Consider the following 17,810-nt stretch of genomic DNA (forward strand, 5'->3'; position numbering starts at 1 on the left):
CTCCGGCTCCCAGAGCTCTGGCTCCCAGAGCACCGGTTCCTTGAGCTCCGGCTCTAGCAGCCCAAGCTCCAAGAGCCCCAGCTCTCCAGCCGAAGCTGGAGAACTGACTGATTCTTACTGTTTCTCTCTTCCCTTATATACGAAATCTCCTGGGAGATTCTTATCTCTTCGCTCCATTTTTCCACTTTTCAAAAAATTTTATTTTTCAGAAACGTGATTTTTCGAAAAGCAAAATTTGATTTTTTTTTCACGCGTGACATGTTTTATAATTGCATTATCTTCCTATTTTCCACTGTGCACTAATAGTCTAGTGGTGTACATTGTTGGCTGTTAAGATGGCGGTTTTTGGTTCAACCCCCGCCTAGGGTTTTAGTTTTTTTTTTGTTTTTTTTTGTGAAAATTGGTGGAAATTAATTTTTGATTTTTTGAACTGTCTTTTAATTTTAGGGAGAACGTTGGTTTTCCAAAATTTGGTATAATTCTGATCTTGAGTTTCTGAAATTTTTTCAACATCCGAGTTTCAGAGTTCTAGAATGAAATTTTTCGAAATTTCTTAACTTTTCAACACTTTTCGAACTTTTTAAAACTTCTGAATTTCTTTGATTTCTGGATTTTCAGAATTTCAGAATATCAGAATTTCTGAAAATTTTGAATTTTTGGATTTCTGGGATTTATGCATTTCTTAAGTTGAGAAATTCGATAATGCAGAAATTGTGAAATTCAGAAACTCAGAAATTCAGAAATTCAGAAATTCAGAAATTCAGAAATTCAATAATTCAATAATTCAGAGATTCAGAAATTCAGAAATTCAGTAATTCGAAAATTCAGAAATTCGAGAAATCAGAAATTCAATAATTCAGAAATTGTGAAATTCAGAAATTCAGAAATTCAGAAATTCAACATTCATAGATTCGGAATTCGAGAAATCCGGGAAATAAGAAACCCGGAAAATCAGAAAATCAGAAATTCAGATGTTCTGGAAGTTTTCAAAGTTTTCAGCATTTTTTAGAGTTTACGAAAAAAAGAGGTTTCTCTGAGCTTTCCAATTTTTCAGAATTTTAAAATATTTTTTCCAAGTTTCTGGAATTCTGGAACTTTCAAAATTTCTGAAATTTTGAAAAAAAAGTTTTCTTCTATTTTCTGGAATTTTCTGAAAACTCCAAAAATCTAAAATTTTTTTTTTTCGAAATTTCGGAAATTCAAAAATTCAAAGTGAGAAGGTTTCGGATTTTGTCATTTCTAGAAAATTTCAGAATATCTTATTTCTCAAGAAAGAATGAATTTTAAGTAATTTCAGAGTTTTTTTTCAATTTTTTTTGAATTTTCAGCATTTCAAAAATGATTTTCAACTATTCTTCTAAAGAATCGAAAATTTCGATTAAACTAAAAATGGGATATCTTTCGACACTTTTGCTTCTCAGCCTAATTTCATTTTGCTGTGTTCTGAAAATCGGAACGGCTCTAACCCTTATCCTGGTCACATTGGACGCTGATTTCGCGCATTGGTACATTTGGGGTGAGCTTTTATTTATTTTTAATGATTTATTCAATTTTAAAATTCAAATTTTCAGGCGGTTTAGTCTATTTAATCCTATCTATAATCGCTGTGGTCCATATGTCTCAATATTTGATGGGAGAAATCCTCAAAAGTGTTGTTATTCTGCGAAAAATTGAAGCTTAAATTTAACTTGTTTGATTCTCTTTCTTTTTTTATGGAATTCTGCTTTATTTCACAATAAATTTTTCGTTTTGAATGCAACAAATAGAAAAAAGAGGTTATTAAATTCGAATCTTTGTGCTTCCCGCCACTAACGACACTCCGAAATTCCGCTTTGCGCGCGCTGTTTACCGTAAATCGACATCCACGTTTTGGACATTTATCGCTGAAAACCCAGATTTTTCTCCAGAAAACTAGGTTTTTTGGCTGAAAAATGACAATACATCATCATGGGTCTGCTGAACGAAAATCGATAGATGATTACTCGGATATTCCACGTGGCGAAGCCTGTAAGCAGCTTGTCGAGCAGCTGAATCGCAATTTGTACTCATTGAATGCCAATATGCATACCACATTTAAGCAGATGGTTCATGTAGAAACAAGGTAGAAAAAAGCTTGAAAAATTTGGAAAAAAATTCAAAAAACTTCTCCAGAATCGGCCACGAGATCTCGCTCCTCTCTTCCTGCCTCCAGGAGAACATGTCCAAGTGCACAATGCCGTACGCGCCACACGAAGAGCAGCTGGTGCAGTTGGACACAGCGAAACGGAATCTGAAGCAGCTGACACGTCTTCTGGATGCCCGACAGATTTTTGATTCGGAGGATGGGCAGTCAGAGAAGCTCAAGGATCGGGCGATCGATGATTCGTTGCTCCCGACGCTGGTGGCGATTGGCGAGAATTTGAAGATTATTAAGGAGGTTTGAAAGCGAAGAATTCGAGAAAATTTTTGAAATTTTTAAGCTTGGCGCCAAGCCAAAATTCGACACCGAGGCTTATCACAAAACCAAGGATCGATACCTGGCTTGGAAAGGAACGGAATTTGCTGTCAAATTTGATACCGCTGGTGGCCTAGATGACATTTTTGAAGCGTTTACCACGTTGAATTCGGTCAATGGTAAGACATCCGGACAAACAGTCACAAAAAGAGGAATTTCAGACTTTTACCGGCTTTATCAACATCATTTCGACCAATCGCTGAACACTCTTCTCACTAAGCATTCTGGCGTTGAGGAGAAGAAATCGCTGAAAGAAATCGGAAGTTTGTTCGTTTCGAGAGCCGCTGAGCACTTTAGAACGCATATTGGGTGAGTTTTTATACGAAAAATTGAATTTGAACCTGAAAGTCTCGATCTTCCCGTAAAGTTTTGGCGAAAAAATCCTGTATTTTTAGCTGAAATTCCTATACTTTAAGCAGAAATTCTTGTATTTTTAGCTAAAAATCCTATATTTTTAGCTGAAAATCCTATATTTTAAGCAGAAAATTGTTGTGTTTTTTGCTGAAATTCTTGTATTTTTAGTTAAAAATCCTCTATTTTCAGCAGTAATTCCTTCATTTTAAGCAGAAATTCTTGTATTTTTAGCTAAGAATTCTATATTTTTAGCTGAAAATTTTGTATTTTTAGCTGAAATGTTTTCGTTTTGAATTAAAATCCTGTATTTTCGGCAGAAATTCCAATATTTTAAGCATAAATTCTTGTATTTTTAGCTGAAAATCATGTGTTTCAGCTAAAAATCTTATATTTTGAGCTATAATTACTGTATTTTTATCTAAAAATTTTGTATTTTTGACTGGAAATCCTGTGTTTTTAGCTTAAAATCCTTCAATTGTAACTTAAAATCCTGTATTTTCAGCTAAAATTCTTGTATTTTTAGCTTAAAATCCTTCAATTTTCACTTAAAATCATACATGTAATCCGGGCCTTTGCCGAGCCTTCGCGGGCCCTGCCATAACATCTTTCAGAATCTGTATTTTCGAACCAACTCAATCAGAAATGATAGAGCTCCACGAGTACTACAAAAAGGTATTATTTGGAATACTGTATATTATCTATGAACAAAATTACAGATCATAAAGTGGCTTTTCTCGCAGGGCCCGGCAGGCCCGGGTCGCGCCTGCTATACTGTATATTATCTATGTATATTATCTACGGTATCATTATACTGTATCTTATCTATGAACAGAGTTACAGAGCAAAAGGAACAAAAAAAGCAGGCCCGGCCCTGGCCTGCCGGGCCCTGCGAGAAAAGCCACTTATGATCTGTAATTTTGTTCATAGATAATATACAGTATTCCAAATAATACCTTTTCGTAGTACTCGTGGAGCTCTATCATATCTAATTCAGTTGGTTCGAAAATATCGATTTTGAAAGAAATTATGGCAGGCCCCGCCAAGGCCCGGCAAAGGCCCGGATTACAAGTATGCTTAAAATCCTATTTTTTCAGATCCCTCTGCAAGTACTGTGACGAGTCTGAAGCCTTTACACGTCTTCTGGACGCCTGGAAGAATTTCGTTAAAAATGGAGCGTTGGAAGCGATTTTTGAGCAATCTATGACTAATTATACTGATTACGACTTGTTATCAGACTTGAAAGCGGTGATTTCCAGAAGAAAAATTTCAAAAAACTGAAATTTCGAATTTCCAGATCGTTAGCAAGGCCTATGAGGAGTTTGACGCAGCCAACCACACCGCATCAGAAGGCGTTGCAGATGATGAGGAATGCATTGAGAATATCGAGAGAATCATTGTCGATGGGCTTCTGGAGAGCGCCAAAAAGCCGTTGGGCGAGAAGTTGAAGAGTATGGTTGAGCCGCCGCCCTTGAATTTTGTGAGTCTTTTTTTGCGATTTTTTGGCTGAAAATAACTATTTTCTCCCTGAAATTGGAGACTACAAACTACAAAAACATTCCGAAAAAGAAAATTGAAAAAGATGCAAAATTGAAGATTTTAAGAGATTTTTGAAAGAATTGAAAGTATCCAAAACTAAATTTGAATTTTTGATTTTCCGATTTTTAGATTCTCAGAATTTCAGAATTCTCGATTTTTCGATTTTTTTAAAGTTTTGGTTTTTCGGAATTTCCGAATTTAAAAAAATCCGGATATTTTAAATTATTGAAGCTATTTACAGATTTCTAGGTATTTTTGAATTTTTGGAATTCCGAATTTTTGGAATTTTTGAAATTCTGGATTTTCGATTTTCGAATTTTCCAAATTTCGTGTTTTCAGAATTTTAGAAATTTCGAATTTTGGAATTTTTGAAACTCGGGATTTTCGGTTTTCGAATTTTCCAAATTTCGTGTTTTCAGAATTTTAGAAATTTCGAATTTTGGAATTTTGAAATTCTGGATTTTCGATTTTTGAATTTTCCAAATTTCCAAAATTTCAACTTTCTGAATTTCCGATTTCCTGAATTTTCAAGTTTCCGATTTTCTGAGTTTCTGAAATTTCTAAACTTTCGAATTTTCCGAATTTCGTGTTTTCAGAATTCCAGAAATTTCGAATTTTGGAATTTTTGAAATTCTAGTTTTCCCAATTTCTGAGTTTTCGAATTTTCGAATTTCAAAAATTCAAATTTCCTAAGCTCCGCCCACTCAATTTCGCCCATTTTTCCAGAGATCCGTCGCCGAAGTGTCCACAAGCCTCGAGAACTTTGCCTATCTGCTCCGTGAAATCTCCCATCAACTTCTAGAAATCTACTCTGACGATGACGGTCGTGAATACATGATATCTATCCTAAAACCGATTTTCACGGACTACACGATGCGTTTGGGACGAATGGAGGATCATTCGGCACAGAAAACGAAGCTCGAGGAGTATTTGGAGCGGATTTCGCTGTCTGGACAGTTGGCGGGGATTGTGGATGAGTATAAGGAGCAGACGGATGAGAAGGCGGGGCAGGAGCTGAAACAGGCGAAGAAATGGATGAATGAGAGGGTGAAAGACGCTATTCGAGCCAGTCATCGATTTGTGACGGATAAAATGCCGAATCATGGGGTTAGATAGCATTTAGACCTTGAAAATTGGCTATTAATCACTTAAGATACTCAAAAACTTAAATTGCTCAGCTTTAAAAAATTCAGAACTTCAAAATATAATTTTTTTACAGGCTTGAAACCGCCCAAAATTCTTGAAATCTCGATTGCTCAGAAAATTAAATTAAAAATATGAAAAAGAGGCGATATCGTGCCTAGGCCCTATCACTTTGAAGCATGTTCCTTTAAGATTACGGTAGATTTTCTAGAGCGAAAAATCACTCAAAATGGGCTTTTCGGAGCTTTAAAAGCTTAAAATAATGTTTTTTAAAAAAATTTTACAGAGCGAAGTCTACAAGGAGAGCGTCGACATGCCGAAATCCGCGCTTCCAACGCCACAGGATTTCGTTGTCTCGGCGACTCAAGTGAGCTTATTTTTTCTTTTTTTTAGACAAAAATTCAAATTTCCCGCCATTTTTTTTGAATTTCTGATTTTTTCGGTATTTTTGAAATGCTAAGAATTTTTGGGGTTTCCGATTTTCTGAATTTTCGAAATTTCGGAATTTCTGAGTTTCGGAAGTAATGAGTTGTTGAAAGTCCGAATTTTCTAGATTTCGAATTTTTGAATTTCAGAACTTCCTATTTTCTGAATTTCTGAATTTTAACTTTCACGCCAATTTTCAAATTTAAATTTTCCAGAACCTTCTCCATCTTCTACGCTTCTGGGAAGAGGCGCTGGCCAATGAGAGCACCAAGATTGCGCTCACGGCACATGTGGCGGATATGAATAAAGGTATTTAGAGAGATTTATAGGCCACGTCCCCTTTTTTGCCCTAAAATCACTGAAAAAGCACCGAAAAAAATTGTCGAAAATCAGCAATAGCCTAGAAACCCAAATTTTGCAAAAACTAGGCCATATTGCATATTATCCGAAAGCACAGATTATGACAAGCCTAATCCTGTTTTTAGATTTCAAAAATAGTGATTTTGAAGCAAGTTATGATCATTTCAAATTAGGTGGCCTAGGAATCCAAAACTAGGCCAGATTTTCCCAGATTAGAAATGATCATAACTCGCTTCGAAATCAATATTTTTGAAAGCTGAAAATTGATTTAGAACTGTCAGAGTATGTTCTCAAAACCATATGCATCATGACCTAGTTTCTCCTGATTTTGGATTTCTGAGCCATCTTCCTTAATGGCTATAAATGACTTCAGAATAATGATTTTTGAAACCGGAAACTTGATAATTTGAAATTTCGTAAAATTCTTTAAATTTGAAGCGAGTTATGTCAAATTGAATGTGATGGCCTAGAGTCCCAAATACACAAAAACTAGGTCATGCTGAATATCATTGGAAAGCACACATTGTGGCAAACCTAAACCCGATATCAGAATTCAAAAATAATGATTCTGAAGCGGTCATGATCATTTCAAATTAGGTGGCCGAATCCAAAACTAGGCCAGATTTTCCCAAATTGGAAATGATCATGACTCGCTTCGAAATCAATTTTTTTGAAACCTGAAAATTGATTTAGAACTGTCAAAGCACTTTCTTCAAAACCATATACATCATGGCCTAGTTTTTCCTGATTTTGGTTTTTTAGGCCACCATCTTAAAATTGTGACAAATGACTTCAAAATAATGATTTTTGAAATCAGAAACCTGATAATTTGAAATTTTCCAAAATTCTTTAAATTTGAAGCGAGTTATGTCAAATTGAATGTGATGGCCTAGAAACCCAAATTCGCAAGAACTAGGCCATATTGCATATTATCCGAAAGCACAGATTGTGACAAGCCTAACCCTGTTTATAGATTTCAAAAATAATGATTCTGAATCGAGTTCTACCCATTTTAAGTTTGGTGGCCTAGAAATTCAAAACTAGGCCAGGTTTTCCGAACTTTGAAATGATCATAACTCGCTTCAGAATCAATGTTTTTGAAATCTGAAAACTGATTTAAAACTGTCAGAGTTTGCTCTTTAAGATCACGTACACCATGGCCTAGTTCTTACTGATTTTGGTTTTTTAGGCCACCATCTTAAAATTGTCACAAATGACTTCAAAATAAATATTTTTGAAATCTGAAGTTTGATTCGGAACTGCTAGTTTTCTTGATTTTGGATTTCTAGGCCATCATCCTGAAATGGCCATAAATGATTTCAGAATTAAAATTTTTGAAATTTTTGGAAAAAAACCACCAAAACTCAAAGATCAATTTTTGTCTAAAAATTCCGGTTTTTTTTTTAATTTAAAAATCAAGTCCCGCTTCTTTTGATCCAAGACTCCGCCCTCTTATAGCTATTTTCCTTCTTCCAGACGTTCTCGAAGCCCCGGACGACGACACGATTTTCGCGGCGATTCTGGATAAAATCGCCGGCCACGTCGTCAAAAAACTGCTCCAATCGATTAACGACGTCTGGCTGACGGATGGAAAATCGGCGACACTTTCGAAGGGACTCGTCAAAGAATTCCTGTGTGACGCTGAATACCTTCATGACGCACTTCTGGATCTTCGTGCCGGAGTTCATGCGAATCTGGATACGACGATTGAGAAGCTCCGCGAGCAGTTGAAAACGATGGGATGATTATTAATTTATTGATTTTTTTTTTTGAGTTATTGGTTAATTGGTGTAATTATGTGATATTTATTGAATGTACAGTAGTCTTCATCTGGTGTTTGTTTTACGGAAAAAAAAACTTTTCGCCACTTTTTGGCCTCATTTTTTGTGGGCCGTGGAATTTCCAGCCAATCCACACAACACTAAAACTTGAAAAAGTCAATATTTTCTACCAAAATGGCCGATGGAAGTCGTCAAGAAGCGGCCGTTGAGGCGCGCTCCCGACCGGCGCGATCGGTCAAAAAGGAGCGACAAGTGGCGGTTTGTCCAATGGAGCGCATTTGCAACATGAACAGTTTTAAACGTTTAAGGTGTCTCCAATGAATAGAAGAATCAGAAACACTTCGAATATACTAAATGAAAGGGATGAGCGTCCGGGTGGAATCATGAAAGAGTAATTTTAAGGAAAATACGGCGGGGCGTGATTGCATCAAATTTGGTGTTGAAATTTTTGAAAAATTTTGTGCCGAAAAACCGATTTTTTGCGAATTTCTTTCTTTTTCCATTGTTTTTCAGGCTCAAATACACATTTTAAATGTACAATCAGCTATTCCGGACAAAAAAAATGAAATAGAATATCGATTTTTAAGCATATTTTGAAAACTGGCGGTATATTTTTGACCGGAAGAGATTTTAAGCGGATAGTAGCTTGAAAACATGTGTTTTAGCCTAAAATCAATATTTAAATACGAAAATTTGAAAAAAATGATAAAAATTCGCTGAAAACGCTTTTTTTCAACAATTTAACGAACGAAATTCTTTAAAAATCTAACATTTTGAATATTTTGTGCTTAAAATGTGTGTGTGTTTGTGTGTGTGTTAAACAATTTTTAAAGACGAAAAATGAATAAAAAACCGCTGAAAACCGGTTTTCCAGTACAAAATTTTCAATTTTTCGCGCCGCGCTCCGCTGAACAAAAGCGTGCGATGGAGCGAAGTCGACTTAAAAGCCACACAAAATTCAGCAAATCAATGGTGCATTCGATGGCGAAAACGCAGCCGGTGTCGGAACGGCAAACGGTTCGGCTGGAGGACTTGACACGTCCGATATCGATTAAAAATAATGCTGAAATTCAAGCGGCTGTGGAGATTCAGAATCGCCTTCAGAAGAAAATGGCGCGGAATTCGGAGAGACGAAGGAAAATGACGCATGCATCGGAGACGACGGCACAGAATCGAACGCAGGAGCGGATTGATTTTGTGGAGTTTGCGAATAAGCATTATCATATCGATTATTTGCAGAATGGGGTGAGATAGGGATGCAAGAGCGCTCTATTGCTAATTTTAGGTTTTTTGTTGTTGGGACGCAGTTGCACATAGTCTTTTATTTGAAAATGTTGTGTTAATTATCGCTCAAAATTTATTTGAATTAAAAGAATAATGTTGAAAAATTAAAAAGGAAAAAAAAACTTTCTTCGGAAAATTTCAAAAAATCGAAATTTGGCCGAAAATCTTAGAAATCCAGCAAAAAACTTTTTTGGATTCTTAAAATTCTGCGAAATCTTAACATTTCTAAATTCTCGATTCTGAAACAATTCCTCGAATTTCACGAAAATCCAAAAACAAATGGGACTCACACACTCTCATCTTTGACCCAATGTATCTCGGTTACTGTAAGAGAAACCTGAAAGTGGTAAACTGATAACATTTTTATCTTAATATCAGCTACATTTTGTTAGTTGACAACTTTTTGATATCTTTTTTATGAAGCGAGAAAAACTGGCTCAAAGTCAGGGACCCTGCAGGCCGAGTTCGCGACTGGAGATACCTTTAACTTTGACCCAATTCATCTCGGCTCCTGTCAAAGATATCAAAAAGAGTAAACCAACAAAATGCTTATCATATTATTGGCTATATTTTATCAGTTGGACGACTTTTGATAACTTTGACAGGAAGCTAAATAAATTGGTGCAAAGATCAGGATGCCCTGTAGTCGCAAACTCGACGAGTAGGGTCCTAAAATTTGACCCGATTTATCTCGGTTTCTGTGAGAGATATCGAAAAGTGATCAACTAACAAAACATTTAGCATATTATCACATATATTTTATCAGTTGATCACTTTTTGATATCTTTCACAGGAAGTGAGATAAATTGGGTCAAAGTTGAGGGACCCTTCAGTCGCGAACTCGACGAATAGGGTTCTAAACTTCGACCCAATTTATCTCGCTTTCTGTGATAGATACCAAAAAATTGTTAACGAACAAAATGTTTATCAAGATATCAGTAATATTTTATCAGTTGACAACTTTTTGATATCTTTTTTATTAAGCGAGAAAAACTGGGTCAAAGTCAGGGACCCTGCAAGCCGAGTTCGCAACTGGAGATACCTTTAACTTTGACCCAATTTATCTCGGCTCCTGTCAAAGATATGAACAATTATTCAACTAACAAAATACTCAGCATATCATCAGATATATTTTATCAGTTGACGACTTTTTGATACCTTTCACAGGAACTGAGATAAATTGGGTCAACGATTTTGACGGCAGATTTTTTACCCGCGTAGCTCAATCGCGTTCCGGAAAAAATCGTTCTTGTAGGTTCACAAAATGCGTTACTCGAAAGAAGAATACGAGAACATAATCTACGAGGCTCAAACAATATTTTCCTCCGAGAAAGCCCTAGTCGATATAGATCCACCGTGTGTAGTGGTTGGTGATCTCCACGGACAATACAACGATCTCATCAATATGTTCATTCTATTGGGTCGTCCTCCTGAAACCGTTTACGTCTTCACAGGCGACTATGTGGATCGTGGAATGATGAGTTTAGAGTGTATTATGTTGCTGTTCACTTATAAAATATGCTATCCGGAGCACATTGTTTTGCTACGCGGTAATCATGAGATAGCCAGAGTCAATAAGAAATATGGATTCTATGATGAGTGTCTGCAATCGATACCAAAGTATGGAGAGGAGATTTGGGCGATGTTTCAGGTTGGCGTTTTTTCTTAATTATCTGAAATATGTCTGAATTTCTGAACTTCTGAATATTTGAATTTCCGAGTTTCTGAATTTCGGAATTTTTGACTGTTTCACTTTTTGAATTACAGATTTTCTCAAGTATTAAAACTTTCGAATTTCAGAATAAACTTATTTCTGAATTTTCGAATTTTCGAATTTCTAATTTTCAGAATTTCTATCTAAAAGCTTAAGGATCTGTAGAATTTTTTGTCAAAAATTCGAACATTTGATTGAAAAAGATCCGAAAAAAATTACCAAAAAACAAAAAGAGCAGTTTGGTACAAAAAATTTAAGATTTCATAAAATTTACAAAGGTTGGAATTACTTTTTCAAAATTTGCAAAATTTTCAAATTTTAAAGTATTAACCGGAAATCCGAAAAAATTTCAAAATGAAGAAATTGAAGCGAAAAAATTGAAATTTCAGTCGAATTTGTTTTGTGAAATGTGATTTACTAGCGACCATAGCTACCGTAATCCCAGATACTGTTCTAGCCAATCTGAAACCTGTAAAAAGGGGTTTCCTAACTTTGACCCACTTTATCTTGCTTCTTATGAGAGATATCAGAAAGTGGTCAGTTAATAAACGTTTATCATAACTAGAGATAATTTTTGTCAGTTGATCGCTTTTTGATATTTCTTACAGGAAGTGAAATAAATTAGGTCAAAGTTTAGGGTACTCTTCAGTCGCGCCTGAACTTGAACTGTTTTTTGACTTCGAGCCGATTTATCTCGGATCCTGTAAGAGATATTTCATATTGGTCCACTAACAAAATGTTGCTGATATTAAGACAAACATTTTGTCAGTTGATGACTTTTTGATACCTCTTTCAGAATGCGAGATAAATTTGGTCAAAGTTCAGGGTGCCCTTCAGTCGTGCCTGAGTTTGAACGGTTTCTAACTGTGAGCTAACTTAACTCGGTTCATGTAGAAGATTTCAAAAAGTTGTCAACTGATAAAATGTTCATCATAATATAAGAAATATTTCATCAATTGATTACTTTTTGATATCTTTCACAGGAAGCAAGATAAATAAAGTCAAAGTTTAGGGACCTTCCAATTACAGGTTCTACGGTAGCTAGGCACGATATGGTACGGTAGAAAAATGAAAGGGATGCAGGGTATATGGTACCATAGAAAAATATATAAACACTACCACGCAAACATGCACTACAAGAAAAGCTCTAAACTTTCAGCGTTGCTTCAACAACCTCCCCATCTCTGCTCTAATTGCCACAAAGATCCTTTGCATGCATGGAGGTCTTTCACCATCTCTCATAACCCTAGACGACCTTCGAAATCACCCAAAACCAATTCGAAACCCATTCCGTGGAATCGTCAATGATATGCTTTGGGCTGACCCAGATCCAGCGGTCTTCGAATGGAAAACCAGTGCACGTGGCTCGGGATTCGTTTTTGGCACCAATGTGATTGATGATGTTTGTGCGAGACTTGACGTCGAACTCATCGTCCGAGCTCATCAAATGTGTTTCGATGGTTATTGGGTTGTTAGTGGAAAGAAACTGATTACGATTTTCTCGGCGCCAATGTACTGTAACTTGTATAAAAACGCTGGATGCGTTTTGAAAGTGGACGATGAGCTGGGCATTCAGATGGTCGCTTTCGTCCCGGAATCTCCGAAAGTGGAGCAGGTGATTGAGGAGAAGAATCGAGTGTGGGACTTTTCGTTTGATAATATTGAGTGAATAAATGATTGTTTTTTTTGGGTGTTGGGTTTTTTTCAGGATTCAAAAAATCTTCATTTTAAAGCGAATTATGACCATTTTAAGATGATGGCCTAGAAATCCAAAATCTAAAATACTAGGCCATGTTATATGTTGTTTTGAAGAACAGGATTAGAGAATTCTAAATCACTTTTCAGATTTCAAAAAAAAGAAAAAGATTTTGAAGCGTGTTATACCCATTTTGATGTGGTGGCCTAGAAATTCAACTCAGGGAAAACTAGGCTCCGGTATATACAGTTTTTAAGAACAGGCTTAAACAATTCCAAATCAGTTTTCAGATTTCAAAAATCTCGATTTTGAAGCGAGTTATGAATGAGGCCTAGTTTTGGATTCCTAGGCCACCAAACTTGAAATGGGTATAACTCGCTTCAGAATCAATATTTTCAAAATTAAAAAACAGAATTAGGTTCGTCACAACTAGTGTTTTCCAAGCATATGCAACATGGCCTAGTTTTTTTATAATTTGGGTTTCTAGGCCACCAAACTAAAATGGGTGTAACTCGCTTCAAAGTCATGATTTCTGAAACTTAAAAAATGGGTTAGGTTCGCCAAAACCTGTGCTCTTCAATCATATAAGACATGGCCTAGGTTCTGCAAAATTTGGGTTTCTAGGCCACCAACTTCAAGCAGCAATCACTCGCTTCAAAATCATTATTTCGACAATCTGAAAATTGGTTCATATATGTCACAATTCGTGATTTCCAACCATCAAATAAACACTTTATATTTCAATTTGAAAATTTCAAAAATCACATAGAGAAAACATAATATCACAAGAAAAAGTACATAGCACCATACATGACAACATAAATAAGTAGAAATTGAAAATATGTAAAGTAGGAAAGAGGAATTTGAGAAGAAACGAATCTTTGGTTTTTCAGGAAAATGTTCAAAATACAGACAAAAAAGATTTTTGCAGGAAAAAAAGAGAAATTTTGGTAAAAATTGATAAAAAAATCTAAAAATCAAGAATTTCTACTACTATACATTTGATGGTTGCGTTGTTTCATTGTTTTGAGATGATGGGAGCTCATCGAGCGAGTCGTTCAGTGGATTGGAAAATGATTGGAACCTGCAAATTTCGATTTTTTGGAAATTTTTTTTCACATTTTCTGATTAGAGATTGAAATTGATTAGAATTCGGCCATTTTTTCGGTTACAATCAAAATTTTTTAAAAAAAATTCTTGAAAAGATCTAATTTTTAATTTTCGAAAAACAGTGATGGCCTAGAAACCCGAATTTTGTAAAAACTAGATCATGTTGCATGTGGTTGGAAAGCACAGGTTGTGGCGAATCTAACCCAGCTGTCAAATTTCAAATATAATGATTCTGAAGCGAGTTATACCCAATTTGATGTTGGTGGCCTAGAAAACCAAAACTAGGCCGCATTCATAAATCGCTTCAAAATCAAGATTTTTGAAATCTGAAAACTAATTTGGAACCGTCAAATCCTGCTCTTCAAAACCATCCACGTCATGGCCTAATTTTTTCTGATTTTGGATTTCTAGGCCATCATTTTAAAATGGCCATGAAAAATTTTCGTTCAGTGGATTGGAAAATGATTAGAACCTGCAAAAATCGATTTTTGGAAAATTTTTTTCACGATTTCTGATTAGAGGTTAAAATTGATTAGAATTCGGCCCGGTTAAAATTCAATTTTCAAAAAACAAAAAACAAGATTCTCAACAGAGCGCACTTGCCTTGTTCCGTCTCTTAGACTGCTTAGCCAGTCGCGAGCATTGTCGATGGCGTTGAGAGCGCGAAGTGCTCTACTCGAGTCGTTGCCAGCCGCTGAAAATGAAAACTCAAAAAAATGAAATAATAAAATGAAAATTCAAAAAAATGACATAGAGATGCAATGCATTAGGTGCAGAGACATTTAGAGAATTTTGTTATTTTTCGGATTTTTTTTTTAATTTTTGAAAATTTTGGGACTGTTTGTCCGGATGTCCAATTGCTTCTAGAAGGTTCTAGAAGCCAAGAATCTAAGAATCTAAGAATCTAAGAATAAGAATCTAAGAATCCAGGAATCTTTAAGACTCTTCTAGAAGTTTCCTGGACCAATTTTCCGGATTTTTTTCTTTGTATTTTTCCACTTGTCTGTTTGTCCGGATGTCCACCACCACGACGACCATATCACAGCTACAGTAACCAAGTGAGACGTGCAAAATAACATGAGAAATTAAGAGAGTGCAGAGAGAAAAAAGACAATTAAAAAGAAGCTAAAAAAGAGCAATTTCGTGACAATGCAACAGGCACGCACCGACCCAGATTCAGCAGATTCGACGGTGCGTAGGTGGATCGAGTGGTCGGGGAGCCGAGTTCCGACGGCGGTGGAATCATTTCGAGGAAATCGTGAAGACAGCCACGCTTCTCCATTGAACGCAAGCCGTCTGAGTAGCGGTCCTGGAAGAATTGGGATTTTTAAGATTTTGAGATTTCGAGATTCTTAGATTCTTAGATTCTTATATTCTTAGCTTCTTAGATTCTTAGATTCTTAGATTCTTAGCTTCTTAGATTCTTAGATTCTTAGATTCTTAGCTTCTTAGATTCTTAGATTCTTATATTCTTAGCTTCTTAGATTCTTAGATTTTTTTTTTCTAAATATCCAGAAAATCACAATTTTCAATTACTTTACCAAAAAAGCAGTACACTCACTATCAGGCTCCGACCAGAAAAAAAAAGGAAAATGGGATTTTTTTTTGGATTTTCAGCATTCCGAGTCTAATATTCCTGGATTCTTAGATTTTCGATTTGAAAAACAATATTAAAATTTGCTTTAAAAATTGAAAAATTGTTGAATTTTCAAATTTAAGAAAAAGTTGTTTTGTTAAATTTCAGATTTTTTGAATTTCATTATTCACCAAAACCCCAAAGTCTTGAATTTTCAAAATTTTGAATTTTTCAATTTTTTCACAATATGCACTGAAAAACTGAAATAATTCAAAAATCCAAAATTTCAGTTTTTTCCGAAAATCGAAAAAAATTTTTCAAAAAAAAACCGAAATTTGAGATTTTCAGATTTTTTAGAACAAATTCGCAATTTTCAAAAATCAATTTTTTTTAATGCACTGGAAAATTTTTTTTCGGATTTCAAGATTTCAAATTTTAAGGTTTTTTTTTTGAACAAAAAAGTTTCCAATTATCGAAAAATTGGAAATTTCGATTTTTCGCATTTTTTCAAAAATCGAATAATTCAAAAATAATTTTCCGATTTCTCAGAATTTTCCGGGAAAAAAAATCGAAAATTTAAAAATCAAAAATTCGGAGAAATTTTGAATTTTCCGGAAAATTCGAAAAAAAAATTAAATTTTTTGATATTTTAGAGCAAATTTTTTTCTTCAAAAATCTGAAATTTTGAAAAACCAAACTATAATTTTTTATTTCAAAAATTCACAAAAACAAAAAAACCTAATATCACGAGGAGAACCTGATTAGATAGCTAATCATGAGGAGGCTCATTAGTGTCAAAATCCAAAAAATAATAATATTTTCATTTTTCGAAATTTCCTCATTTTTGGCTAGCTAATTGCTCGGGATCTTTGTATGAAATAGTTATGAAATTTCGAAACAATTCAAAAAATCGAAAATTTCAAAAAAAAATTTTTTTTTTTTAATTCTCCAAAATTCCCGAAAATCTCAAAATTTTAATTTTAAAAATTTACAGCAATTTTTGCTCATGATCTTTGTAGTTTGTGATTTTTCAAAAATTCGAAAATTCCGTTAAATTATAAACAACATGCCATTTTTTGGGTGTTATTTCGCCTATGGAAAATGTCTCTCTTCGTGTATCAGATGACGTTGTCGTGGAGCGAGAGAAAACACTTTAGACGCCTGCTCACACAGAATAATTAAACATCATCTTTCGCTCTCTATTTATCCTCATTTTTGACGTCTTCTGAATCGCCGACGTCTTCTACTAAATTCTGTTTCTCTGTCTATTTATCCTCATTTTTGACGTCTTCTAAAAATCCACGCCTTCTGAAAATTTCCAATTACCTTGACAACTTCATAGGCGTCCATGATGATAGCAATGAACAGTGATAGTACTACATAGATGAATAGTGACACGAAGAGGTAGATATACACAGTTCCGAATACCTGAAAATCGGGATTTTTCGATATTTGCGCCTCTGATTACTGTAGTTTGCCCGATTTTTAGAGTAAAGCTACTGCAGCTCGACTACAGTATCTTCAATCATTGCTCAGCTCAACTACAGTAATCAAAGGAGCAAGTCCTTTTTATATCACACTGATTACTGTAGTTTGGCCGATTTTTTTGTGAAAAAAATTGCAAAAATCGAAGCAACAGTAATTCCTTACCTTGATAACCGTATTCGAATCATTAATCGTATAAAACGTGGCGAACATATCGTCACCGTTCAGAAGTGAGAATAGTGCTTCTGACGACTCGGATAACGTGCGGAACTTCATACTGTAGGGACCAATGATGACCCAACCGGCGATGAGGAACCCGGCGTAGAGCACAATGGCACATGTCATGAATCGCATGATGTTCGGCGCCGAGCGTTTGAGTGTGAGGATTAGGATCTGGAAAGATAAACATTTTGATCTTGTGTATATGACTTTTTTCGCGGCGGTTTCATGCTTCGTGATTTTTGAAATTTCGCTTTTGAAATGTTCTATTGAGCATACATATCCTTATCGTAACCGTAATGCCGTAATACCGCAATACCGTTACACCGTAATACCGTAAGACCCGATCGGTCGTTCTATTGCTCCACGGTACCTCCGGATGGTCCTTCTAATACAGGTTATACGGTACTAGCAAACTGGTCAAAAACAGACAGACATAGATCCTGTGGACAATAGCTCATAACATTTTTAAAAATCAATATTTTCCAACCAATTAAACCATACTTGTAACGGGCCGGGCCGGGCCGGGCTTTTTCCCGAATTTCGGATGCCCGGCCCGGCGGGTCTGTCATTCCACAAGTTTTGAAAATTTCAAAGAACACATAAGGGGGACCCTTTTGTATTTTTTTCGA

At 35.4% G+C, this 17,810-nt stretch overlaps 3 protein-coding genes across 3 annotated transcripts in view; 2 read left to right on the forward strand and 1 right to left on the reverse strand.

Moving 5' to 3' along the window:
• Nucleotides 1-1,931: 1,931 nt before the first annotated feature.
• CBG09146 lies at nt 1,932-8,058 on the forward strand (the record flags this gene model as incomplete). The annotated part of the gene is made up of 9 exons (XM_045244483.1): nt 1,932-2,101; nt 2,152-2,416; nt 2,439-2,803; nt 3,943-4,093; nt 4,143-4,325; nt 5,111-5,491; nt 5,814-5,894; nt 6,169-6,262; nt 7,790-8,058. The coding sequence occupies 9 exons, from the start codon at nt 1,932-1,934 to the stop codon at nt 8,056-8,058; spliced, it is 1,959 nt and encodes a 652-aa protein (XP_045093938.1).
• Nucleotides 8,059-8,402: 344 nt separating this feature from the next.
• Nucleotides 8,403-12,761, forward strand: CBG09147 (the record flags this gene model as incomplete). Its single annotated transcript, XM_002642548.1, has 4 exons — nt 8,403-8,485; nt 9,057-9,339; nt 10,634-10,998; nt 12,176-12,761. Coding segments are annotated over 4 exons (1,317 nt in total), but the record flags the coding sequence as incomplete, so codon positions are not given.
• A 1,069-nt stretch (nt 12,762-13,830) lies between these two features.
• Nucleotides 13,831-17,810, reverse strand: part of Cbr-cup-5 — a gene marked incomplete at both ends in the record, with an annotated part of 10,229 nt that continues 6,249 nt past the window's right edge. The window contains 5 exons of the mRNA XM_045244484.1: nt 13,831-13,872; nt 14,498-14,592; nt 15,069-15,207; nt 16,801-16,902; nt 17,125-17,352. Of these exons, the coding sequence (XP_045093939.1) occupies nt 13,831-13,872; nt 14,498-14,592; nt 15,069-15,207; nt 16,801-16,902; nt 17,125-17,352 (606 nt within the window). The remainder of the gene's footprint in view (nt 13,873-14,497; nt 14,593-15,068; nt 15,208-16,800; nt 16,903-17,124; nt 17,353-17,810) is intronic.

The sequence above is a fragment of the Caenorhabditis briggsae genome (genome assembly GCF_000004555.2).
Source record: "Caenorhabditis briggsae complete genome, chrIII, whole genome shotgun sequence".
Lineage (NCBI taxonomy): Eukaryota > Metazoa > Nematoda > Chromadorea > Rhabditida > Rhabditidae > Caenorhabditis > Caenorhabditis briggsae.